Below are 22,502 nucleotides of genomic sequence, written 5' to 3' on the forward strand. Positions count from 1 at the left end.
TTTGGCAGCATGTCTGTTTTTCCAGCAATAGTTGCATTCTGTACAATCACATGGTGGCACAATAGTTCACACTGTTGCCTTACAGTACCAGGGACCCGTATTCAATTCTGGCCTTGGGTGACTGTGTAGAGTTTTCACATTCTCCCCATGTCTGCGTGGTTTCCTCCGGGTGCTCCAGTTTCCTCCCACTGTTTGAAAGACATGCTGATTAGGTACTACCATGTCGCCTGATAGCTGGCCTCAGAAAGAAACCAAGATATGTGAGCTCATTTGTTGTCTTACAATGTATCTGAACAACACTTCACCACAGGTTTGGCAGAGCATTAGAAAGATAAAATGTATAGCATTCTGGAAAGCGTTCATGTTCATAGTTTCCAAAACCACAGACATATCCAATTTTCACCAGGACATTCTATATTACTGCCACGTCCTTGTATTTATTCTGTAGACCTTAAACATGTTCTGCCAATAAAGAGGTGAAAATGGCTTCAGTGAAGCAATAAGCAAATCTTCTCTATTTTGTTAAGAATTGCCACAGAGATACTGCAATTAAGAGTGATCCTTTTGGAGGTTATGTCTTTCTGCATGTGTTATTTGCATGTGCCTCTGAAGTACTATGGAGCAGAGCTCCAGCCCAGCAGTCATTTGGTCAGTCTTCCAGACCCTTGAAAAGATGATGGTGATGCGCGATTAATTCACTTGGGAGGCTGGATCGTACCCGGGAAATAAAGGCTTTTATTAGCAACAAGAATGGAGCATACTGCTTAACAATACAATCCCAGACTAAAGGGTCACTAGGAAGTGCAGTGACCTTTATACTCCTATAGGAAGGCGGAGCCAACCGGAGTGTACCACAGAACAATACCAACAGGTGGAACACCCCAACCCTAACCCCAACAGAAACAAGAGTAACATATGTACAAGTACCCATAGTGATAACCATCTATGGTTCAGTACCCATAGTGGTAACCATCTATGGTTCACCACATTCACCCCTCCTTTAAAAACAAAGGCTGGTAGGGCAAAAAAAACAGTACGAACTGTCCATATATTCACAAGTTCAGTCGTATTGGAGGGCCGCACCGTCTCTGTGACCTCCTCAACACTGGCGGTAGCGCCGGTTCTGGTGACCCTCTCTCCAAGGTGGTGTCCAGTGACTCCTCCAGTTCCTCACGGACAGGTGGACCTCGAGGTGGCGACAATCTCCTGGACTCGAGCACGCCTCAAGGTGGCGACAATTTCCTGGACTCAGGCAAGCTGTACACAGGAGTAAGAGGATTAAGTGGAGGTCCCGATACTGCCCGCGCCGTGTCAGGATGGGAGAGAATGGGCAAAGGAATCCTAACCAGGGGTGCGGGAGTGACGGGGGTTTCCAGGTCCCCTGCAGGCGCCAGATCTCGGATAGAGACCGTGTCCTCTCGCCCGTCAGGATATGCTACATAGGCATATTGAGGGTTGGTGTGGAGGAGATGAACCTGTTCAAGCAAAGGGTCGGACTTGCGGGTCCTAACATACCGCCGCAGGAGGACAGGTCCTGAGTACGTCAACCAAGACGGCAGTGAGGTCCCAGAGGAAGACTTCCTAGGGAAGGTAAACATCCGCTCATGTGGGGTAGCGTTGGTTGCCGTACACAGGAGGGACCGGATTGAATGGAGCGCATCAGAAAGTACCTCTTGCCAACGGGAGACTGGAAGACCCCTAGACCTCAACGCCAGTAAGACAGCCTTCCAGACTGTAGCGTTTTCTTTTTCGACCTGCCCATTACCCCAGGGGTTGTAACTCGTAGTCCTACTTGAGGCAATTCCTTTAGAGAGCAGGTATTGCCTCAAGTCGTCGCTCATAAACGACGAACCCCTATCACTGTGGATATAACTGGGGTAGCCGAACAGGGTAAAAAGACTCCGCAAGGCTTTGATGACCGTGGCAGCGGACATGTCTGAACAGGGAATGGCAAAAGGGAATCAGGAGTACTCGTCAACCACGTTGAGGAAGTACACATTCCGATCTGTCGAAGGAAGGGGGCCCTTGAAATCAACACTCAGTCCTTCAAAAGGGCGAGTGGCCTTAATGAGGTGTGCCCTGTCAGGTCGGTAGAAGTGCGGCTTGCATTCAGCACATACCTGGCAGCTTCGAGTTATCGACCTGACATCCTCTATGGAGTAGGGCAGATTCCGGGCCTTTACAAAATGGAAGAGCCGAGTGATCCCCGGATGGCAGAGATCATTGTGGAGGGCCTGTAGCCGGTCCTCCTGCACACTGGCACATGTTCCACGCGACAGGGCATCTGAGGGCTCATTGAGCTTCCCCGGACGGTACATGATATCATAGTTGTAGGTGGAGAGTTCGATTCTCCACCTCAAGATTTTATCATTCTTGATTTTACCCCTTAACATGTTGTTGAACATGAATGCCACGGACCGCTTGTCCGTGAGCAGGGTAAATCGCTTTCCAGCCAAATAATGGCGCCAATGCCGGACGGCCTCCACAATGGCCTGAGCCTCTTTTTCCACAGAGGAGTGCCGAATTTCAGGGCCTTGGAGGGTGCGAGAGAAAAAGGCGACGGGCCTGCCCGCCTAGTTAAGTGTGGCGGCCAGGGCGAAATCAGATGCATCACTCTCCACCTGAAGGGGATGGACTCATCGACAGCGTGCATCGTGGCTTTCGCGATGTCAGCTTTTATCCCTTCAAAGGCTAAGCGAGCCTCTGCTGCCAGGGGAAAAGAAGTAGATTTTATGAGCGGACGGGCTTTGTCCGCATAATTGGGAACCCACTGTGCGTAATACGAAAAGAAGCCTAAGCATCTTCTCAGTGCTTTGATGCTAGTGGGTAGGGGAAGTTCAAGGAGGGGACGCATACGGTCTGGATCAGGGCCGAGGACCCCGTTTTCCACCACGTATCCGAGAATTGCTAGGCGGCGCTTGCTGAATACACACTTCTCCCTGTTATAGGTCAGATTCAGGCGAGACGCAGTGCGTAAAAACTTCAGGAGGTTGGCGTCGTGGTCCTGCTGGTCATGGCCGCAGATTGTGACGTTGTCCAGGTACGGGAAGGTAGCCCGTAGCCTGTTTTGGTCCACCATTCGGTCCATCTCACGCTGGAAGACCGAGACCCCATTAGTGACACCAAAAGGGACCCTTAAGAAGTGGTAGAGACGGCCATCCGCCTCAAAGGCCGTGTATTTTTGGTCCTCTGGGCGAATGGGGAGCTGGTGGTAGGCTGACTTCAAGTCGATGGTGGAGAACACCCGGTACTGTGCAATCTGGTTGACCATGTCAGGTATGCGCGGGAGAGGGTACGCGTCCAGCTGCGTGTACCTATTAATAGTCTGACTATCGTCTATGACCACCCGGGGCTTGTCTCCAGTCTTAACCACCACGACTTGCGCTCTCCATGGGCTAGTGCTAGGTTGAATGATCCCTTCCCTGAGGAGCCGCTGAACCTCAGATCGAATAAAGATCCGATCCTCAGTGCTGTAACGCCTGCTCTTAGTTGCGATGGGCTTGCAGCCTGGCACGAGATTTTCAAATAAAGAAGGCGGGGTAATTTTGAGTGTCGAGAGACTGCACGTGGAGCGCGCTGGGCAATTTGGAGGCTGCTGTTCTCCCACTGAAAGTGGAGGGAGTGGCCCATCGTACTGCAGGGTCACACTCCTCAGGTGGACCATAAAGTCTAGTCCCAGGAGTACCGGAGCGCAAAGGTGCGGTAACACGAGGAGCCTGAAGTTCTCATAAACTGTGCCCCGCACCGTTAGAGTTACCACGCAGCTCCCAAGAACGGTAACAGATCAGGACCTCGACGCCATAGAGATTGTCTGCCTGACAGTTTGTACTCAGAGAGCGCACCATTTCACGGTATCCGGATGAATGAAACTCTCCGTGCTCCCGCTGTCAAACAGACAATGTATCTGGCATCCGTTTACCTCTATGTCCATCATGGACTTGTCGAGTCTGTGAGGCTTGGCCTGGTCCAGGATGATTGACGCCACTGTTGGATCCCGAGTGCAACTGCAGGCAGCTGAGATGGTCGACGATGAGGACCCCTGCTGGTCGTCTGAGGCCGGTGTCGACCAAAATGGCTGCGCCCATGGATCGCACGTGGTCGATGGCGTTGAAAGTGGCGGCACCCGCAGGTCGCACGTGTCTTGCGTCGTCGTCATCAGGAATGGCAGCGCCCGTGAATCGCACGTGGTTGAAGACCTCGATGAAGCTGGAGACAAGGAGATGGATCCTGGGGAGTCACACGCAGCACTGCTTGGCTTCGAAGGGGGCTTCGCTCGGCACACTTTAGCATTGTGCCCTTTCTTTCCACAAGCGGAGCAAAATACCGTCCTGGCCGGACATCTCTGGCGAGGGTGCTTCGCCAATCCACAGAAATAGCACCATGGGCCGCCTGGAGCTGCCGCAGTCGTCAGGTCGAAGGTTGAAAGCACGATCGCACAGTTCCTAGGAGCCGCTGGGTAGAGTTGAGCCGGTGGCTGTACTTGCCACGAAGTTCCCACGTGGTCGGTGGGGTAAGTTTCAAGACTTCTGGAGGCCGTTTCCATCGCATCAGCCAATTCCACCGTCTTAGCTAGGTCCAAGTTACCCTGCTCTAGCAGCCGCAAGCGAATATAGGATGAGCCGATTCCCGCCACGAACGCATCTCGGATCAGATCGTTAGTGTATTGAGTAGCCGACACTGGCTTGCAATTGCAAGCTCTGGCTCGCTGCTGAAGTTCGCGCAGGTTCTGTCCCGTCGTTTCGCCGGGCTACCGCCGTCGAGTGGCTAGTAGGTGACGAGCATGAATCTCGTTTGGCGGTTTATGGTACAGCTTCTTGAGTAATTCGATGGCCTCTTTGTAGTCTTGGGAATCACGGATTGTTGCATACACAGTGTCGCTTACCCTTGCATGGAGGACCCGCAATCTGTCGGCGTCGTTTTGGACTGCTGTTGAGGCGTCGATATAATCCTGGAAACACTTCAACCAATGATCGAAAGTGTTCGACGCTCCAGCGGCAAGCGGATCTAAGGTTAGCCGATCTGGTTTTAACATCTGCTCCATGTTTTTTTTTCAAAACAAACATTGTTGCTAATAAAATTGATGCGCGATTAATTCACTCGGGAGGCTGGATCGTACCCGGGAAATAAAGGCTTTTATTAGCAACAAGAATAGAGCCTACTGCTTAACAATACAATCCCAGACTAAAGGGTCACTAGGAAGTGCAGTGACCTTTATACTCCTATAGGAAGGCGGAGCCAACCGGAGTGTACCACAGAACAATGCCAACAGGTGGAACACCCCAACCCTAACCCCAACAGTAACAAGAGTAACATATGTACAAGTACCCATAGTGATAACCATCTATGGTTCAGTACCCATAGTGTTAACCATCTATGGTTCACCACACCAACTTCATTAAAACAGATTATCTGGGCGTTTAGTTCACTGTTGTTTATAGAAATTTGCTACGTGCAAATTGCCTCCTTGTGCTAACCTATGTTGCAACAATGACCACACGAGTGGCTGTGAAATACATTTGGACAGTTTGAGGTTGTGAATGTCCTGTTTCAGGTGCTAGCGGTTTTCAGTAAGAACTCTGTTTTTTGAGTCCTCCAGACAAGTGAACAATCTCTTACGGGCCTCGGATAGAATGATGTGGAGATGCTGGCGTTGGACTGGGGTAAGCACAGTAAGAAGTCTCACAACACCAGGTTAAAGTCCAACAGGTTTATTTGGCACTAGCTTTCGGAGTCTCAGGCTCCTTCACACACAGGCTCATCCGCACACAGGAGGACGGAGCCTGTGTGTGAAGGAGCCTGAGACTCCAAAAGCTAGTGCCAAATAAACCTGTTGGACTTTAACCTGGTGTGGTGAGACTTCTTACTCAGAAAGAATCAGACCATTTATCAAAATTGCAATGTTTGATTTTGTGCTATTTTGATGATTCTCACTTATTTAATGCAGAGGACTTAATATTTTTGAAGCTAGTAAAAATTATTTTATTTCTCTTAAATCTTTGGCAACATATTTGGTTCTAAGACAATTGCATGGTGACCTTGGATGAAGACCCCAATGATGCTCCAATATCCTTACATTGTGGCATTACTTTGGCTTGCCAATACTTTTAATTAAAGCAGTTAAATATATTACAATAACAAAGAAGGTAAGAATCCATTGCTGTGTGAGTATTTAACAAATACCAGAACAGAAGCTAACAAATCTTTGACTGCTATGTACACTTGTTTCCTTAGTAACTACAAAATATAACTGGAGGGACATTGGAAGTAACATAAGGCAATGTACAGTCATTTGCCTTTCAACATGCACAGACAGATTTGGTGATGCAGATTTGGGCGTTGGCATGTTTCTCCTGTAGTTATGTAATTTCCTGCAGTGAAGAACAGGACACAATTTAATCACCTTAGGTTATAAAATTTAACTGAGCCTGAATCTAAGTATGAGCCTGCAAGTTACTGCTTTGTGTCCTGCTTAAGGGTTTGCGTAAGCTTTGGGTTGGCAGCCTTTGCAGGCAGTTTTTCTGCACCTGCTCGAAGTGACCATTCTTCCTGTGTATGAATCAATAGAAGCAACCATCCTATCATGGTCATTTTTTCACAAATTTCACAAGGTTATTCCACCACAGACACATTTATCCCCTTCTAGCTTGGTTTCGTAACACTTCTTCTGGTCGTGTTGCTGCACATTCCCTCACCACAATTCCACAAAAGCTCTGACTTTCAGATTATCGGGGCTACTTCTCTCTGGTAGTAGAGGGCATCCTAGGAGTTGCTTCAATGTTTGGGATACCTCTCCATAGAGAATTTGTTTGGTGTATCCTACTTCTACAAAAGGGTCTTGCAGTGGCTGACACCAGTCCCGAGACAATTGAGAAATATTCAAGTAGACCATGTTTCACTGGCTTTTAATGGGAGGGATTCCTCTGGTCATTAGACAACTCGTGCATCTTCATCTGTTGATGAAGTGGTGGTGCCAGAGGGCTGGAGAGTTGCAAATGTTACACCCATGGGGTGTTTAAGAATATGAGTTTAAGAATAAGTCCAGCAACTATGGGCCATTCAGAAACAATCTTGGTGGTAAAGCTTTTAAAAATGATAATTCATCAGTCACTTGGACAAATGTGGATGACTTAAAGAAAGCCAACATAGATCTGTTAAAGGTAAATCATCTTTAACTAACTTGATTGAGTTATTGATGAGGTAACAGGGAGTAATATCATGGATGTGATTTATCTGCATTTCTAAAACATGTTTTATAAAGGGCTACACAACAGACTTGTCAGCAAGATCGAAACCCATGGAATTAAAGAAGGATATTGGAAACATGGATAAAACGTGTGGTAAACCACTGTTATCTGTTATCTGTAGTGGTTAACCACCGTAGTTAGTATTTCTCAATACCTGCATATGTGGCACATCCCTGTCGGTTCCGCCCAAGTCTCCTCCCCCTGGTCCGGGTATAAAGGTGGTGGCTCCTCCCCCTTGCCTTCAGTACAGACCAGATCACCGACAGGGATGGCTCCAAGTTCTTGCTAATAAAAGCCTATTTGTCTTGCTCACAACTAGTCTTGACTCGATTGATAGTGCATCAAAAGGTTGGCTGAATGACAAGAAACAGGGAGCAGTGGAGGAAAATATACAGTGGGATTCTACTCTGGTCAGTACTGCAACCATTGCTGTTATGATCTTTATTAAGGACCTAGACTTGAGTGTTCAGGGCATAATTTCAAAATCAGCCGATGACAAAAAGTTTGGAAGTGTTGTGAATTGTGAGGAATATCATGATAGACTCAAAGAGGACATAGACAGGCTGGTGGAATAGGCAGATACATTACAGAAGGCATTTAATGCACGGAATTGTGAAGTGATTCATTTTGTTCGAAAGAATGAGAAGAAGCCTGAGGAGGAATGGTCACTACCATGGAAGAGGGGCAATGAAGTTTTCCTGGCACATGAGCAAATTGGGGAAGGTGAGATGGGCAACCCTGGTGGAGAGGATGAATAGAAATTGTAATGCACAGTGGAAAGGGGTGCAATGGATTTCACTCTGCTTGAGCACATAGTCAAAGTCTCAGCTGCATTGAGAAGCCTCAACACTGCACAACATCTTCTCTCCACAATCACTTCTCATGATTTCTTGTCTTCTGTTCATTGAGGGGGAAGGGCAGATTCCTCTATTTTCATGGTGAACAATTACTGCCAGCAAAGCAAGCACCGTCATACCTTATACACACCCTCCAGCAGTGCAAATACAGCCACCTCAGTTCGGCCTTACACATGCTTAGGTGGAGAGGTATTGGGTGACGAGGACATCACAAGCGAGCAGGAGGAGGTGAGAGAGGCAGCTTTGGGCAGTCCCCTCAGAGGATGGAAGACAAATGCTGCCTGCCCAGCTGTGTCCAAATGCAGGTCCTCTGAAGTCACAAGAAGGGAGGTTGGGTTTAGACTACTAGCAACGTATGTGTTCCTGCATGTCAGCGGTCCCCAGGGCTGTGGGGTGTCCTGGGCTGAGAATGGAGGAATTCATTCAGCTCACATCTCTACCATGGCTAATGGAGTTCCTCCGTGGAGAGAGTGATGAACCTCATAGAAAGGTATATGAAGCAGCACTTGGAGTGGATGCAGGAACTGTGCACTAGCAGTCACAGAATCCATGCCACAGTCAGTCAGTGCTATTGACCAGTCAGTGATGCAGAGATGTTCGGAGAGGATGCCAGTTGTGCTTCGACTGGCCCTCATCTCCAACCATCCAGAGCACAGGCAAGGGCTGAGGCAGTCACCAAGGAGAATGAGGTTGCCACCGCTTGTGTGATCATCATTTTCATCAGCCTCCTGGCTCCCTCTGAGTAAAGGAGCATCTGTGCTGCAGGGCCCAATGATAGAGGCTGTGAGCTCCTATTCTTTGATAACGACAGGAAACGAGGGATGAAATAGTGAAGTGGAGCTGGTGTTTCATCCTCTTCTAGCCCACCCTCTCTGAAGGGCTACGTCTGGAGAGCACACAGACCACCGGCATGTACGAGATCCTTGCAGGAGGGAACTGAAGGTTGCCACTCAACCAGTCCAGGTATTGGAACTGCATCTTCAAAAGCCCACCTCTTCCACCTCTTTGCGAGCAGATGACCAGCATCTAAGTGCCTCTAACTTGGGGTGAATAGTCCCTCTTTAGGGTTTACCCTTGTTCCCTGGAATCAATCCAGCTAATTTGGAGGGTGGAATAAAGAGCTGAGTCCCCTGGTTTAGAACTGGTGGAGAATGAATGACAGCTGACAGGAAAGCAAGTGCACACATGCAGGAAGATTGAGGTTGCAGACCAGCTGACAGTTAAAGGAGCAGAAACCCTTTCTGTTGTTGGGTTTCATTGGCTACTCTTTCGGTGCCTTGATGGCCACTTGGATGTCATTCCTGACGCCCTGTTCCTGGGAGAATCCAGCAATTGAAGTGAACCCCACTGCTCTTTGTGCTTCTAAGACCCTATCTGTCTAGAATTGAGAGTATAGTTCAGCCCACACAAACAGTGACCTACAAGATGTAGTGCTATGCAGCTGTTAACAATACCCCACCAAAGTCTGTCGCCAATCCTTGGAAGGAGCCAGATGTCAAGAAGTTCAAGGCGATAGTGAATTTAACAGCTACTGACAGGGCATAGACAGAATGCTCTGAGGTGTGTGGTCTTCTGCTACAAAAGCACAAATCTATGTGAGCGTCTGTCTGAAGGTCCAACATCCCGTAGCACTGGTTGACTTCTGAAGGTAACTACTTCTTCATCAGTAGTTTCTATGCTGAGGGTACAGCCTCTGTGGCTTTCCATTCCCTCATCCTCTTTGGTGCCCACCACATGCTCAGGGCTCTGCCTTTCCTGCTGAAGATGCTGCTCCCATTGCCAACTGCAGCCATCTTTGCACTTGGGTGTCCTTTCTATAATTTCTGGAAGAATTGTTCCCTCTTCTTATGGCCATATAGTGCCAAAAGGGTGTAGCCCCATAGAGCTGCAAGTATGTAGTGAGCACTCTGCCCACAACCTGTGCACAAACAATCCTAGTGCTCCTATGCAGTACTAACCCAGGAGCTGTCGCATTGCTGATGGAAAGCTACTGATCTTTGGTGTGAGAGGGAGAAGGACTGTCAACAAGAGACCATGTTTGCAGATGGTCTTGCAGGATGACCTCCAGCAGGTCTGGCCCTCAAGGGTCCGATGTTGGACTGCACCATCTTGGCGTGGATGCACTTTTCCTGGCTTTGATTGGAGGTCATCGACCTGAAACACTGGGCAGAATTTTACATTTTTTTTGCTGTGTGTGTGGCAGTGGGTGGGAAAAGTGGCATTAAAGCCACTGGCAGCAACAGCAACTTTCTCTGCCATATTGTTAAGAACATAGTGCAAAAAACCTGAAGGGGTTCAGGCATTTTCTCTTTTTTATTGCAGGTTCCCAGCATCCGCTGTATTTTGCTTTTGTAAGAAAAAGGCTGATTGATAGACACTATGGAATGCTTTCGTTCATTGGTAGAGCTGCCAGAACATCAGCATGTAATATCAAAGAATCTGGAGGAGTCCAAACCCAACTTGGCATAGAGCTTGGAGATCATTCTTTCCAATATGGATCTGGATAAGATGCTCTATTGGAGACAGTCGATGCAGACTTGTTGGGCCAATGGCCTGCTTCTGCACTGCAGGAATTTTATGATTCTATGACAGTTGCCTTCTCCTCCTGCTTCTAAGCTGTTCACCAAATAGCCTGGTGGTACAGGCTGTGCCCTCATGATGACAATATTGTGGTGCATGCAGCAGACAAGCACAAATCTTGACACTCACTGTGCTGAGTGCTGCAGACTGCTCCATGCAATGGAAGCTTTGCTTGATTTGCCTATGATTTGATATGCATGTGCAAACTGTATTATCACACTTGCAGACCCAACTATGATGCAGCATTGATGGCCAATGCAATCCATTGCCGCAAGCAGAAGACACCCTAAGTGGGATTTTCCAGCTGCGCTCACCCCAAAACCAGAAACCGCCCAAGGTCAACAGACCTTTACATGGTCCACTGCCCTACCCACTACGATTCCTGTGGCGGGTGGGACAGGAAAATTCAGTCACTTGTGTCTGGATGCTGCACTAAAAGCTTCCTGTTCTGAACACAAGGCCATCTTGCTGCCAAGGAAGCTCAGACTGCCTTCATGCAAGCTGACAGCTGCAATCGAGGCTGTAGACACCAATGTTCGAAATGACTTGCAAGACATCACGCAGTCGCTCAATGGGATGCTAATATGATGTCCTCTCTCTTTCAAACTCCCGCCACTGAAACTCAGAGTGGCACAATGTCACAGTGGTTAGCACTGCTGCCTCACAGCGCTAGGGACCCAGGTTCGATTCCCGCTTGAGTCACTGTCACTGTGTGGAGTATGCACATTCTCCCTGTGTCTGCATGGGTTGCCTCTGGGTGGTCTGGTTTCTTCCCACGGTCCAAAAGATGTGCAGGTTCGTTGTATTGGCCATGCTAATTTCTCCCTCAGTGTACCTGAACAGGTGCCAGAATGTGGCGACTAGGGGATTTTCACAGTAACTTCAGTGTGAATGTAAGCCTACTTGTGACTAATAAATAAACTTTACTTTAACCGACAGTGCCCTTGCTGTTACCTGTCAACCAGACCAGACTGTTGCCATCCACGCCAAGATGGTGCAGTCCAACATTGGACCCTTTAGGGCCAGACCTGCTGGAGATCATCCTGCAAGACCATCTGCAAATATGGTCTCTTGTTGACAGTCCTTCTCCCCCTCACACCAAAGATCAGTAGCTTTCCATCAGCAATGCGACAGCTCCTGGGTTAGTACTGCATAGGAGCACTAGGATAAGGAAAGACACACATGGAGGACAGGCACTAAGAGTATACAATCAGAAAGTGCTGGAAAAACTCAGCAGATCTGGCAGCATCTTGGAGAGAAAAACAGATTTAATGTTTTAAGTGACTCTTTGAAACTGAAGGAGGTAAAAATATGATGAGTTTTATGCTGTTGAAAGGGGGAAGAGTGAGCTAAAACAAAGGGAAGGTCTGGGATAGGTTAGAGGTTTGGAGAGCTTAAATAACAAAGATGGCATGGAGCAAAAGACAAAGGGAGTGGTAATGGTAGTGGTAGAGAAACAATGATTGGTCCAGAATGAGAATTAATTGCAGGAAAATGAACAGCCTTTTGGTTCCATTACATCTTTTGTTCCATGTCTTCTTTTTCCTGAACCATGGATTTGCCCCACTGTGTTTGGCAGGACCCTCAATAAACATGTCCAATCCTCACTTTCCACTTTACCACAAAGAATCATCCTCTGTCATTTCCACCAACTCCAGCATGATGCCACCACCAACCACTCCCCTCCTCTCCCCTCCCCTGCCAGTGTCCCAAAGGAATTGTTCCCACTGCAAAGCCCCAGTCCCCTCACACACTGGCAACCAAACCTGTTGAGTATTTTCAGTAATTTCTCTTTTTATTTCAGATATTCAGCATCTGCAGTATTTTGCTTTGCTATTACTAAGAGAATGCACAAAGATGATTAGTTAACATCTGTATGCAAATAGACAAGATTTGAAGTGGAATGTTTACCTTGTGTTGGCTTTTATTTTTGCTTTGTAACCAAACACTGTGGTGGTCAGTATCAGATGGGAAGTAAATTATGGGACTGTTGATAAATGGGGAATTGGAGTCCTAGTTTCTACTATTGCAGTTGGATGAGGCAGGTTGGCCAGAAAATGGTTGTGATTGTAGAAGCATTTGTGTTAATTGTAGATCAATTATGTTCAATTATATGTAGGTGGAGGCCATTAATTGGGCTTTCATGTTTTTTAATTTGTTTCATGGGATGTGGGTGTCGCTGGCGAGACCGGCATTTATTGCCCATCCCTAATTGCCCTTGAGAAAGTGACGGTAAGCTGCCTTTTTGAACCACTGCATCCATGTATTATAAGATACCCCCCATAATGCTGTTAGGAAGGGAGTTCCAGGATTTTGACTCAGCAAAAGGTGAAAGAATGGCAATATAGTTCCAAGGCAGGAAGATGAGTGACTTGGAGGTGGTGGTGTTCTTGAGCAGATATAAAGTGACACTCTCTGAAATGGGTGTAGTTACATTATGAGGTGTATGCTTGTAAGGTTTCACTCTGTAAATAAATGTGAAACAGAGTAAAGGTTTATTCCAATTCTATCCTAATGTGTCCGCTGGCTGCTCTGGTTTCCTCCCACAGTCCAAAGGTGTGCAGGGTAGGTTGATTGGGCATACTAAATTGCCCCTTAGTGGCCCAAGATGTATAGATTAGAGGGATTAGTGGCGTATATAAGTGGGGTTACGGGGGTAGGATCTGGGTAAGATGCTCTATCAGAGAGAGTCGGTGCAGACTTGATGGGCCAAATGGTCTGCTTCTGCACTACAGGGATTCTATGATTTTATGATAGTTGCCTTTTCCCTTTCTCCTCCTGCTTCTAAGCTGTTAACCATTTGCCTGGTGGCAAGGGTTGTGCCCTCATGATGGCAGAATTGTGGTGCATGCAGCAGACAGCCACAAATCTTGACACCCACTGTGCTGAGTGCAGCAGAGTTCCTTCAGACTGCTCCATTTAATGGAAGTTTTGCTTCAGCAGGCCTATGGTTTGCTCTACCACATTTCATGTTACAGTATGGCTTTCATTATATGCATACTGGTTATATGTGTGAATTGTGCACCAGAGTCATAAACCATGTCATCAACAGATAGCCCATTTCGCTAGTAGCATTCTCTGGTTTGTCACGGTGGCTGAAATGCAGATGGCTCAATGAACTCCCACAGAATTAAAGCATGATACCAGGCTTTGATCTGCATCATATGCTGAATACGTTTGCACACTAGCTCGATGTTAAGAGAGTGGAATCTTGTTGCCGTATGTCTCAAAGTTGATGTGCGTCATTTGCAAAATTATCTCTGTGCAGTCAGTGGTATGATGTGGAGATGCCGACGTTGGACTGGGGTGGGCACAGTAAGAAGTCTCACAACACCGGGTTAAAGTCCAACAGGTTTATTTGGCAGCACAAGCTTTCAGAGCGCTGCTCCTTCGTCAGGTAAGTGGGAGTTCTGTTCACAAACAGGGCATATAAAGACACAAACTCAATGGTCACGGGCATTCGGCCTCTGATCTTCGGCTAAGTGTTCTCCAAGGCGGCCTTCACGACACATGACAACGCGGAGTCGCTGAGCAGAGACTGATAGCTAGGTTCCGCACACATGAGGACGGCCTCATCCGGGATCTTGGGTTCATGTCACACTATCTGTAACCCCCACGACTTGCCTGGGCTTGCAAAATCTCACTAACTGTCCTGGCTGGAGACAATACACATCTCTTTAACCTGTGCTTAACCCTTTCTCCAATCACATTGTCTGTACCTTTAAGACTTGATTACCTGTAAAGACTCGCATTCCAACCATTATTTTGTAAATTGAGTTTGTGTCTTTATATGCCTTGTTTGTGAACAGAACTCCCACTTACCTGATGAAGGAGCAGCGCTCCGAAAGCTAGTGGCTTTTGCTACCAAATAAACCTGTTGGACTTTAACCTGGTGTTGTGAGACTTCTTACTGTGTTTACCCCAGTCCAACGCCGGCATCTCCACATCATATGTAAGAAAGCCAGTTGGTGTTAGGATAGAATTGGAATAAACCTTTACTCAGTGTCACATTTATTTACAGAATAAAACATTATAAGCATACACCTTGTAACATAACTACACCTATTTCAGAGAGTCTCTGCTCAAGAACACTACCACCTCAAGTTCCCCTCCAAATCACTCATCTTCCTGCCTTGGAACTATATTGCCATTCTTTAAATTTTTGCTGAATCAAAATCCTGGAACTCCTTTCCTTACAGCATTATGGGTATCTTATAATACATGTAGTGCAGTGGTTCAAAAAGGCAGCTTACTATCACTTTATCAAGGGCAGTTAGGGATGGGCAATAAATGCTGGTCTAGCCAGCGAGGGAGAAGTGGGATAGGAGGAGAATTTGGCATGCAGATGCCCTCATCATTGATCTCTCCAATTCCACCAATCGCCATGGCCTCAATGATGCTCTTCCCATCCCTCAGTTCTTTTCTGCTGCCTGCTGTTTACACCACCTTATCCTGCAAGAAATAGAGACTGGTCGCTCACCTGATGAAGGAGCTGTGCTCCGAAAGCTAGTGGCTTTTGCTACCAAATAAACCTGTTGGACTTTAATCTGGTGTTGTGAGACTTCTTACTGAAATAGAGACTGTCAGTGAGTGCCCTGCAATACGTTTGATTTAGTTGACTAACTGCTAGTCTCCACAGACTGTAAATTGTGTGAGGTATGCAATGGTATTAAATATGTGAGGGGGAGATAAAGAATTTTATAGTTGAGTACCGATTTACAGAAAGGTTTTGCGGTGCAGTGCCAGCATTCCTATCTCTAGGCTGGAAACCCTGAGTTCAAGACCCAATTTTGGACTTGATAGTCATGGAAGATGCATTCATAATGAGGCCAAACAAACTGAGTATCTCCTTGTAAACCCTTCTAATGCAACCAATGATAGGCAGTAAGAATTCTTAAGCGGCCATGTTATGGAAAGAATGTTGGAGATCTTCCATTATACCTGTAGCTCCGGACTACAACATGCATATAAAAGTGCATGTTACCAGAGCAACTTGGACTTTTTGAGTGAACTGTAACTCCCCACCACTGATTGATAGAGATTTTTGATTAAATGAGTGACCAGGCTTTAGTAAATTGAGCAGCGGATGAAGCTAGTTGTGCAGTTGGTAGAATATGCCAGATGAAAATTAATACAATCACCTTCACAACTCATGTCAGATCATTAAACATTTTTCTGCATCGTCTTCTTGTTCTTGGAGCAACTCACCGGGCATTGATCTCCAACACTATTTGTTCTTGCTGCCACCTGAGCATATGTCTGGAGGGTCTCTTTCCCTCACTGGTATACAGAACCTTGCTCCTTCTTTCCACATCTTGCACCAAGATCTCTCGTGCATAGCGTGAAAACCTTGGTGCTTGTATGTTCAGCCACTGCCAAAGTATTTCAGCCCAGATAACTTCTGAAAAGAAATTTCTGGTGCTTTTTGCAGCAAAAGATGCCTCCACTTTAAGAGGTGCAGACTACAAGTAAATACTAATATCAGGCTTCCTGTTCTTGGTTGCAGTCAATAGGGACAACTGGTTGCACATTGCAATAACTTAAAAGAGCGTGCAATTTAGTCTAAAATAAAAGCAAATTACTGCAGATGCTGGAATCTGAAACCAAAAGAGAAAATGCTGGAAAATCTCAGCAGGTCTGGCAGCATCTGTAAAGAGAGAAAAGAGCTGACGTTTCGAGTCCAGATGACCTTTTGTCAAAGCTCAAATACCCAATTTAGTCTGTCTGCAACCTACAGAATGCTGCAGGTTACTGCAATCCATGTTGCAGTCTATGGGGGTGGTTAGCCAATCTCGCCTTCACATTATTAAAAAGTTTAACTCATCAACATTACAAATACAGGAGTAAGCTCTCGCCATTCATGATCTTGTTTGTGAATTTGTTTGCCTGTGTGGCCATCTGTGCATCATGGCCCAAATCTTCACTCATCTGCGGTATTGGTCCCAAAATATCTTCAGAAATTGGAAAGATTTTCATTAGGGTTCATTTTAAAATACCTGTTCATCATCTTCAAAAAATTACAAATGAGGGAAAGAGCCTAAAAGGGTTTGACTTCCTCGATAGTCAATTTGAAAACACACCATTGTACACTATTTTTAAATATATATTTTCTCATTATATCTTGAAAAATTTAAAATAGAATAAATGTGCGAATGGTGGTTTTTAATTCACATTTCTTCATTTTTTTGCAGTATTGCTTGGAGTTTAAGCCTTCTGGATTAGGGAGTTTGTCTAGTGATAGGTGAGATTAGCGTCACTTGCCCAAGGCTGTCTAAAAACAGCTCACAGACCTGACCCAATTTATGAGCTCCGATTATTTGGCCATTGAAGTTTGAAACCCCCACCTTTTATTTGCTTGAATGTGCGTATCATTTTCTACTCAAGTTGGCTTCAGCTGTTTTATTCCCCTTCCTTTCTCTTTCACACTCTCCCCTCGATTCCCTAAATCTATTATAACTATAGATATGTGAGACCCCCAAGGAATCACCCCAATTTTTTCTCTATATACCAATTTGTTTATTCAACATTCTGTGTTTAATATGTAACCTGTTGCAAGTATACCTTCTGTTAGCTTTTTCTCTGAAAATTTAATTCACAACCAAACATCTCCATAGACACAAAAACAGAAAATGCTGGAAAATCTCAGCAGGTCTGACAGCATCTATGGAGAGAGAATAGAGCTAATGTTTCGAGTCTTTATGACCCTTCATCAGAGACATGATGGTCTGGTTAGGAACTCTGAATTGGCCATTTTGCCACTCCCTTATGCTACTTCAACCAATACTCAGCATCTGTCATTGCCATTCTAACCCTCCCCGCCCCCCTCTCCACCCCCCCCCCCCCACCCCCACCCCCCCCCCCCAAACACACACTCTCTTTGGGTGGATGCAACAAATATTCATTTGCAACAAATAATTTTTAAAATTATATTTTCAATATAGGGGCCAGTTAGCTCAGTTGGCACAATGGCAAGTATGCGCTTCAGAATAATGCCAATAGCGTGTGTTTGACTCCTGTTCCGACTGAGGCAGACTTGGGACCTGCCCTTTTGCCCTGTTCCCTTGAGTGGAAAGCGATGGCCATCATCGAGAAAAGCTGCCCAAAGAAAATTCACAACGAAGCTCCAGTAGATAATGAACTAAGGAGATGCCTTCTGGGCAGAGCGCACATAACATGGCGCGTTTGTAATATATCAAAAATAGAGTGGTGTCAGAATTTAAATTAGGAAAAATGTCCACCACTGACATGAAATCCTGAAATCAAGCAAAATGCAAGGACATTTGTTTTCTTACAGCAGCCTAATCCATTATGGATTACTGTAATTGAATGAAAGGTTGGCCTTTGAGTCATAAGATTATAGTTTCCGTTTCCACTCCAGAGACTTGAACACAGGATCTCAGCTGACATTCCGATGCAGTAACAAGGGAGGTGCTGCATTGTTGACTGTTGAAAGTGCTGCCTTTTGGTTGAGCCATGAAAACAAAATCCTGTTGCCTTTCTAAGGTGAATGTAAAAAATCCCATGACACTATTTTGAAGAACAGCAGGGTTTATTTATTAGTCACAAGTAGATATACATTAACACTGCAATTAAGTTACTGTGAAAATCCCCCAGTTTTGATTTGATTTATTATTGTCACGTGTTGGTATATAATGAAAAGTATTGTTTTTTGCGCACTATGCTGACAAAGCATACTGTTCATAGAGAAGAAAAGGAGAGAATGCAGAATGTAGTGTTACAGTCATAGCTAGGGTGTAGAGAAAGATCAACTTAATGCGAGGTAGGTCCATTCAAAGCAGTCGCCACACTCCGGCACCTGTTCGGGTACACTGAGGGTGGGAAAAAACCAGAGCACCCGGAGGAAACCCACGCAGACATGAGGAGAATGTGCAAACTCCGCACAGACAATGACCCAAGCCAGGAATCGACCCGGGTCCCTGGAACTGTGAAGCAGCAGTGCTAACCACTGTGCCACCATGCTATTCATCCCTGCTGCCATGGCTAATAATCATCCTTCAAACATCTCAAAAAGACTAAGAAAATACCGCAGATGCTGGAAATCTGAAGTAAAAAGCAGAAAATGCTGTATCACCGAAAACTTGCATTCTTCCAAAGCTATGCTGTCCATATCCTGACTCCTACTAAGTCTTATTATTGGCGACGGATTGGCACAGTTGTTGGCACTGCTGCTTCACAGCGCCAGGGATCCAGGTTCAATTCCGGCCTCGGGTGACTATGCAGAGTCTGCACCTTCTCCCCGTGTCTGCGTGGGTTTCCTCCAGGTGCTCCAGTTTCTCCTCACAGTCCGAAAGACATGCTGGTTAGGTAGACTGGCCGTGCTAAAGTGCCCCTTTGAGTCCTAAAGTGTGTAGGTTATGGGGATTAGAAGAATAAATGCACGGGATTACAGGAATAGGGCAGCGGATGACGCTGGGTAAAATATTCTTCAAAGAGTCGGTGCAGACCCGATGGGCCGAATGGCCTCTGTCTGCACTGTAGGGATTCCATAAACTCAGCAGGTCTGGAAGCATCTGTGGAGATTATCTGATCAACACTGCATTACTTACAGTGGGGGCTTGCTGCACACAGACTGGCTGCTACATTGCAAGGATTACCCTTCAAAGTAGTTGTAAATTCGAGGTTGCGAAAGACGCTAAACAAATGCAAGTCTTGCATTTTCTTATCTTCTCCCCCACACCCGTTCCATTACCCGCCCCCTCTATATAATGTAAGTATCGGAAAGTTTAAAGCCTGCAATGTACGTGCTCTATGATTAGCTGACTGACTAGGCTGCTGATTCGTGTTTGAAATACCTGTACAGTAAAGCTTTGAGAGGCTCTTGTTTTTTTTTGCTGAAGGGGGACAAGTTTGAGCAGCGAATGCAGTAGATGGGAGAGCCCGAGCTAGGACTGGGGTGGGGTGGGGTAGAGAGAGAAGGCTCCGGGCTAGGGTCAGGTTACTTGCGGCGAATTGTTGATGGGATGGGGTGGGGCGAGGCGTCACCGTCACTTTATAATCTCATTTTCAACGCAAGGCGGCTACTCAGAATCACAGGCAGAGAGGAGACATAACATTAGCAGGCACTTTCCCGAGAGATCAGGAGGCATTTCCGATATGGCGACCCCGGAGCAGTGGCTTCTTATCTACCTGTCTTTGTTTTCCATCAAGAAATGGACTTTAGCTTTTAACTTGGACACCGAGCATTTCATTAAGAAAACCGGAGAGCCGTCCAGTTTGTTTGGCTTTTCCCTCGCTATGCATAAGCAGCTAAAGCCATCGAATGAAATAATGTAAGTCTCTGTATGTGTTTGGGATGAAGAAGACGGTATTGTCAAACTGTGGGAGGAGTGGAGGGAGAATGTATCTCGGTGTGTGGTGTTTTAATCCGGGATTACTGCACACTCCAGTTTAACAGTTTGAAGGAACTTTTTAAAAAAACTTTAGTGAAACGTTCACCAACTCGCTGAAGTAACAAGTTTCTGTCCGCGGGGCTGCTCTACCTGCTCGGAGTGAACTTCACCAGCTGCCGCCCAAAGGTCATGTCCGCCTCTCCTTGCCCCCCACACTTGGGGGGGCTGCAGCCCATGGAGACGCTGCCAGGACAGAGAGGAAAAAAAACTTTATTGTTCTGTGATTTCCCAATGATTTATGTCAGGCGTTTTATTTTTGTTTGTCAGTATAGGCTGCAAACCTTGTTTCAAACAGGGCTACCCTCAGGGATAATTTGGATTGTAAAGGGCAGCAGGAGGGCTGTACCCCCCCAGTTGGGGGAGAGGTGGGGGGTAAATAATGCTGATTAGTATTCAGGGCAGTGCTGAGTGTTGCTGGCTCCAGGAGGAACCTGATCTACCAGAGTTACATTGTTACAGAGTTACATTGTGGCCTGAACTGATCCCAATTGTCTCCAAGTGAAAGGGTCAGAGCCTTCACCCGAAACCTTTCTTACCATTCAACTGCTGGCCTTTAACCCAAACAGCCTCTCCCAGCAAATGTGGTGGCATTTCTTTTTTAAAAAGGAAGTACTTTGCTTGCATTCTCTCCGGTCATACCGATGCTCCAGTGTGTTGAGGACTGTGTGTCGAGGGTCTATTTCTTCAACCTGCTGCAGTATAATAGACAAAGTTTGGGGAGGGGGAGGGGGGTTGAGGCTGCCATTGGGTGGTGACGGTGTCTGGTTGCTATGGTGTCGTGCTTCTTGTGGCGAGTGCACAGCAATCCCGGAGCCGCATTCACTCGGGGCTACACGTGGGAGCGGCCAAGGAGTTTCTTCATGGAGAAACTGCTGAATGCTTTTTTGTCTTTCCTCTGAATTCATTGAAATGCCCGATTTTCTCAGTGCCATGAGCAGTGTTGTTCATTTCACAATAAGTTGTTGACTATCTGATTTTCCTTTTTTAAATTCCATTTGAAAATTGTTTCGTTTTTATCGCAGACCATATACATACATAGGCGTCAGCGAGTTTGTGATGTGATTGGGGTTGGTTCAAAGGTAGAAACAGACTACAAGTTATAGTGGAAGAATTGGAGGAGGTGACCGTACATGAGGGCCAAAAATGAACATCTTAAAAGGGGATTTTGAGAGTGGGCCAGGAGTTAACAAAGGCTATGAGTGAAGGGGTTCAGAGAGAGCAGTCTCGAGTCGACGCCTGAAGACTCTGCAAGCTAAGGTAGATTTAGAGGGAATACAATGCAGCCCGGAGTCTGAATGAATGATGTGTATAAGGTTTCAGGTGTGAGGAATATTGAAGTTCTGGGAGGACATAAATTATTAGGTTTCAGTTGTGGACAGAGTGCTGTGGCCAGGTTGCCTGCCTCTGTTGGAGTAAGCAAAGAGGCTCAATCATAGAATCCCTACAGTGCAGAAGGAGACCATTCGGCCCACCGAGTCTGTACCGACCACAATCTCACCCAGCCCCTATCCCCACAACCCCACATATTTACCCTGCTAGTTCCCCTGACACTAAGTGGCAATTTAGCATGGCCAATCCCCCTAACCCGCACATATTTGGACTGTGGGAGGAAACCAGAGCACCCGGAGGAAACCCACGCAGACGCAAGAAGAATGTGCAAACTCCACACAGACGGTGACCCAAGCCAGGAATCGAACCCAAGTACCTGGCGCTGTGAGGCAGCAGTGCTAACCACTGTGCCACCCTTTAAATAACAGATTAAATATGCATCTTTGTATTTATTCATAAGCTTGAGATACTCCTGAGCAGTTGGGAAGAAAATAGAATTTGGTTAGAATGTAAACGTTTAGGTGTTCTGACTTAACTGTTTGTCATTTATAGCTTGATGTCAAACAGCCTAGGAACCATTGATGGTAGAGAAGAAACTGTTAAATTCAGACAGCATATGAAAATTTACTTTATGCGTACAGATGAAATCACCAAGGGGCAGCTTTTAGATAAATAAAGGAGGGGCTGAGACCAGGAACTTGCCACTTCCAAGGTATTCATATGAGAGTCGGATATGAAGTGTGAAGAATTATGGGAAGACAGTGGCCTCGTGGTATTATCACTAGACTGTAATTCCAGAAATTCAGCTAATGGTCTGGGGACCCAGGTGCGAATCGCGCCACTGCAAATGGTGGAATTTGAATTTGATTTTTTTTTAAAAATAACTGGAATTAAGAATCTACTAATGACCATGAAACCATTGTCGGGGGAAAAACCATCTGGTTCACTAATGTCCTTTTTAGGAAAGGAAATCTGCCGTCCTTACCCCAGTCTGGCCTACATGTGACTCCAGCGTCACAACAATGTGATTGACTCTCAACTGCTTTCCAAGGGCAACTAGGGATGGGTAATGAGTGCTGGCC

The 22,502-nt window shown here is 46.2% G+C and overlaps 1 protein-coding gene across 2 annotated transcripts in view; it reads left to right on the plus strand.

Moving 5' to 3' along the window:
* The first annotated feature begins 19,727 nt into the window (after window positions 1-19,727).
* LOC144503676 (integrin alpha-6-like) overlaps window positions 19,728-22,502 on the plus strand; it is a 107,094-nt gene continuing 104,319 nt past the window's right edge. The window contains exon 1 of one of the 2 annotated variants that reach the window (XM_078228395.1): window positions 19,728-19,971. In XM_078228395.1, the coding sequence (XP_078084521.1) occupies window positions 19,796-19,971 (176 nt within the window). In that variant the 5' untranslated portion in view covers window positions 19,728-19,795. The remainder of the gene's footprint in view (window positions 19,972-22,502) is intronic. The other variant, XM_078228394.1, reaches the window with a different exon arrangement.

This window comes from Mustelus asterias, chromosome 14, assembly GCF_964213995.1.
Source record: "Mustelus asterias chromosome 14, sMusAst1.hap1.1, whole genome shotgun sequence".
Classification (NCBI taxonomy): Eukaryota; Metazoa; Chordata; class Chondrichthyes; order Carcharhiniformes; family Triakidae; genus Mustelus; species Mustelus asterias.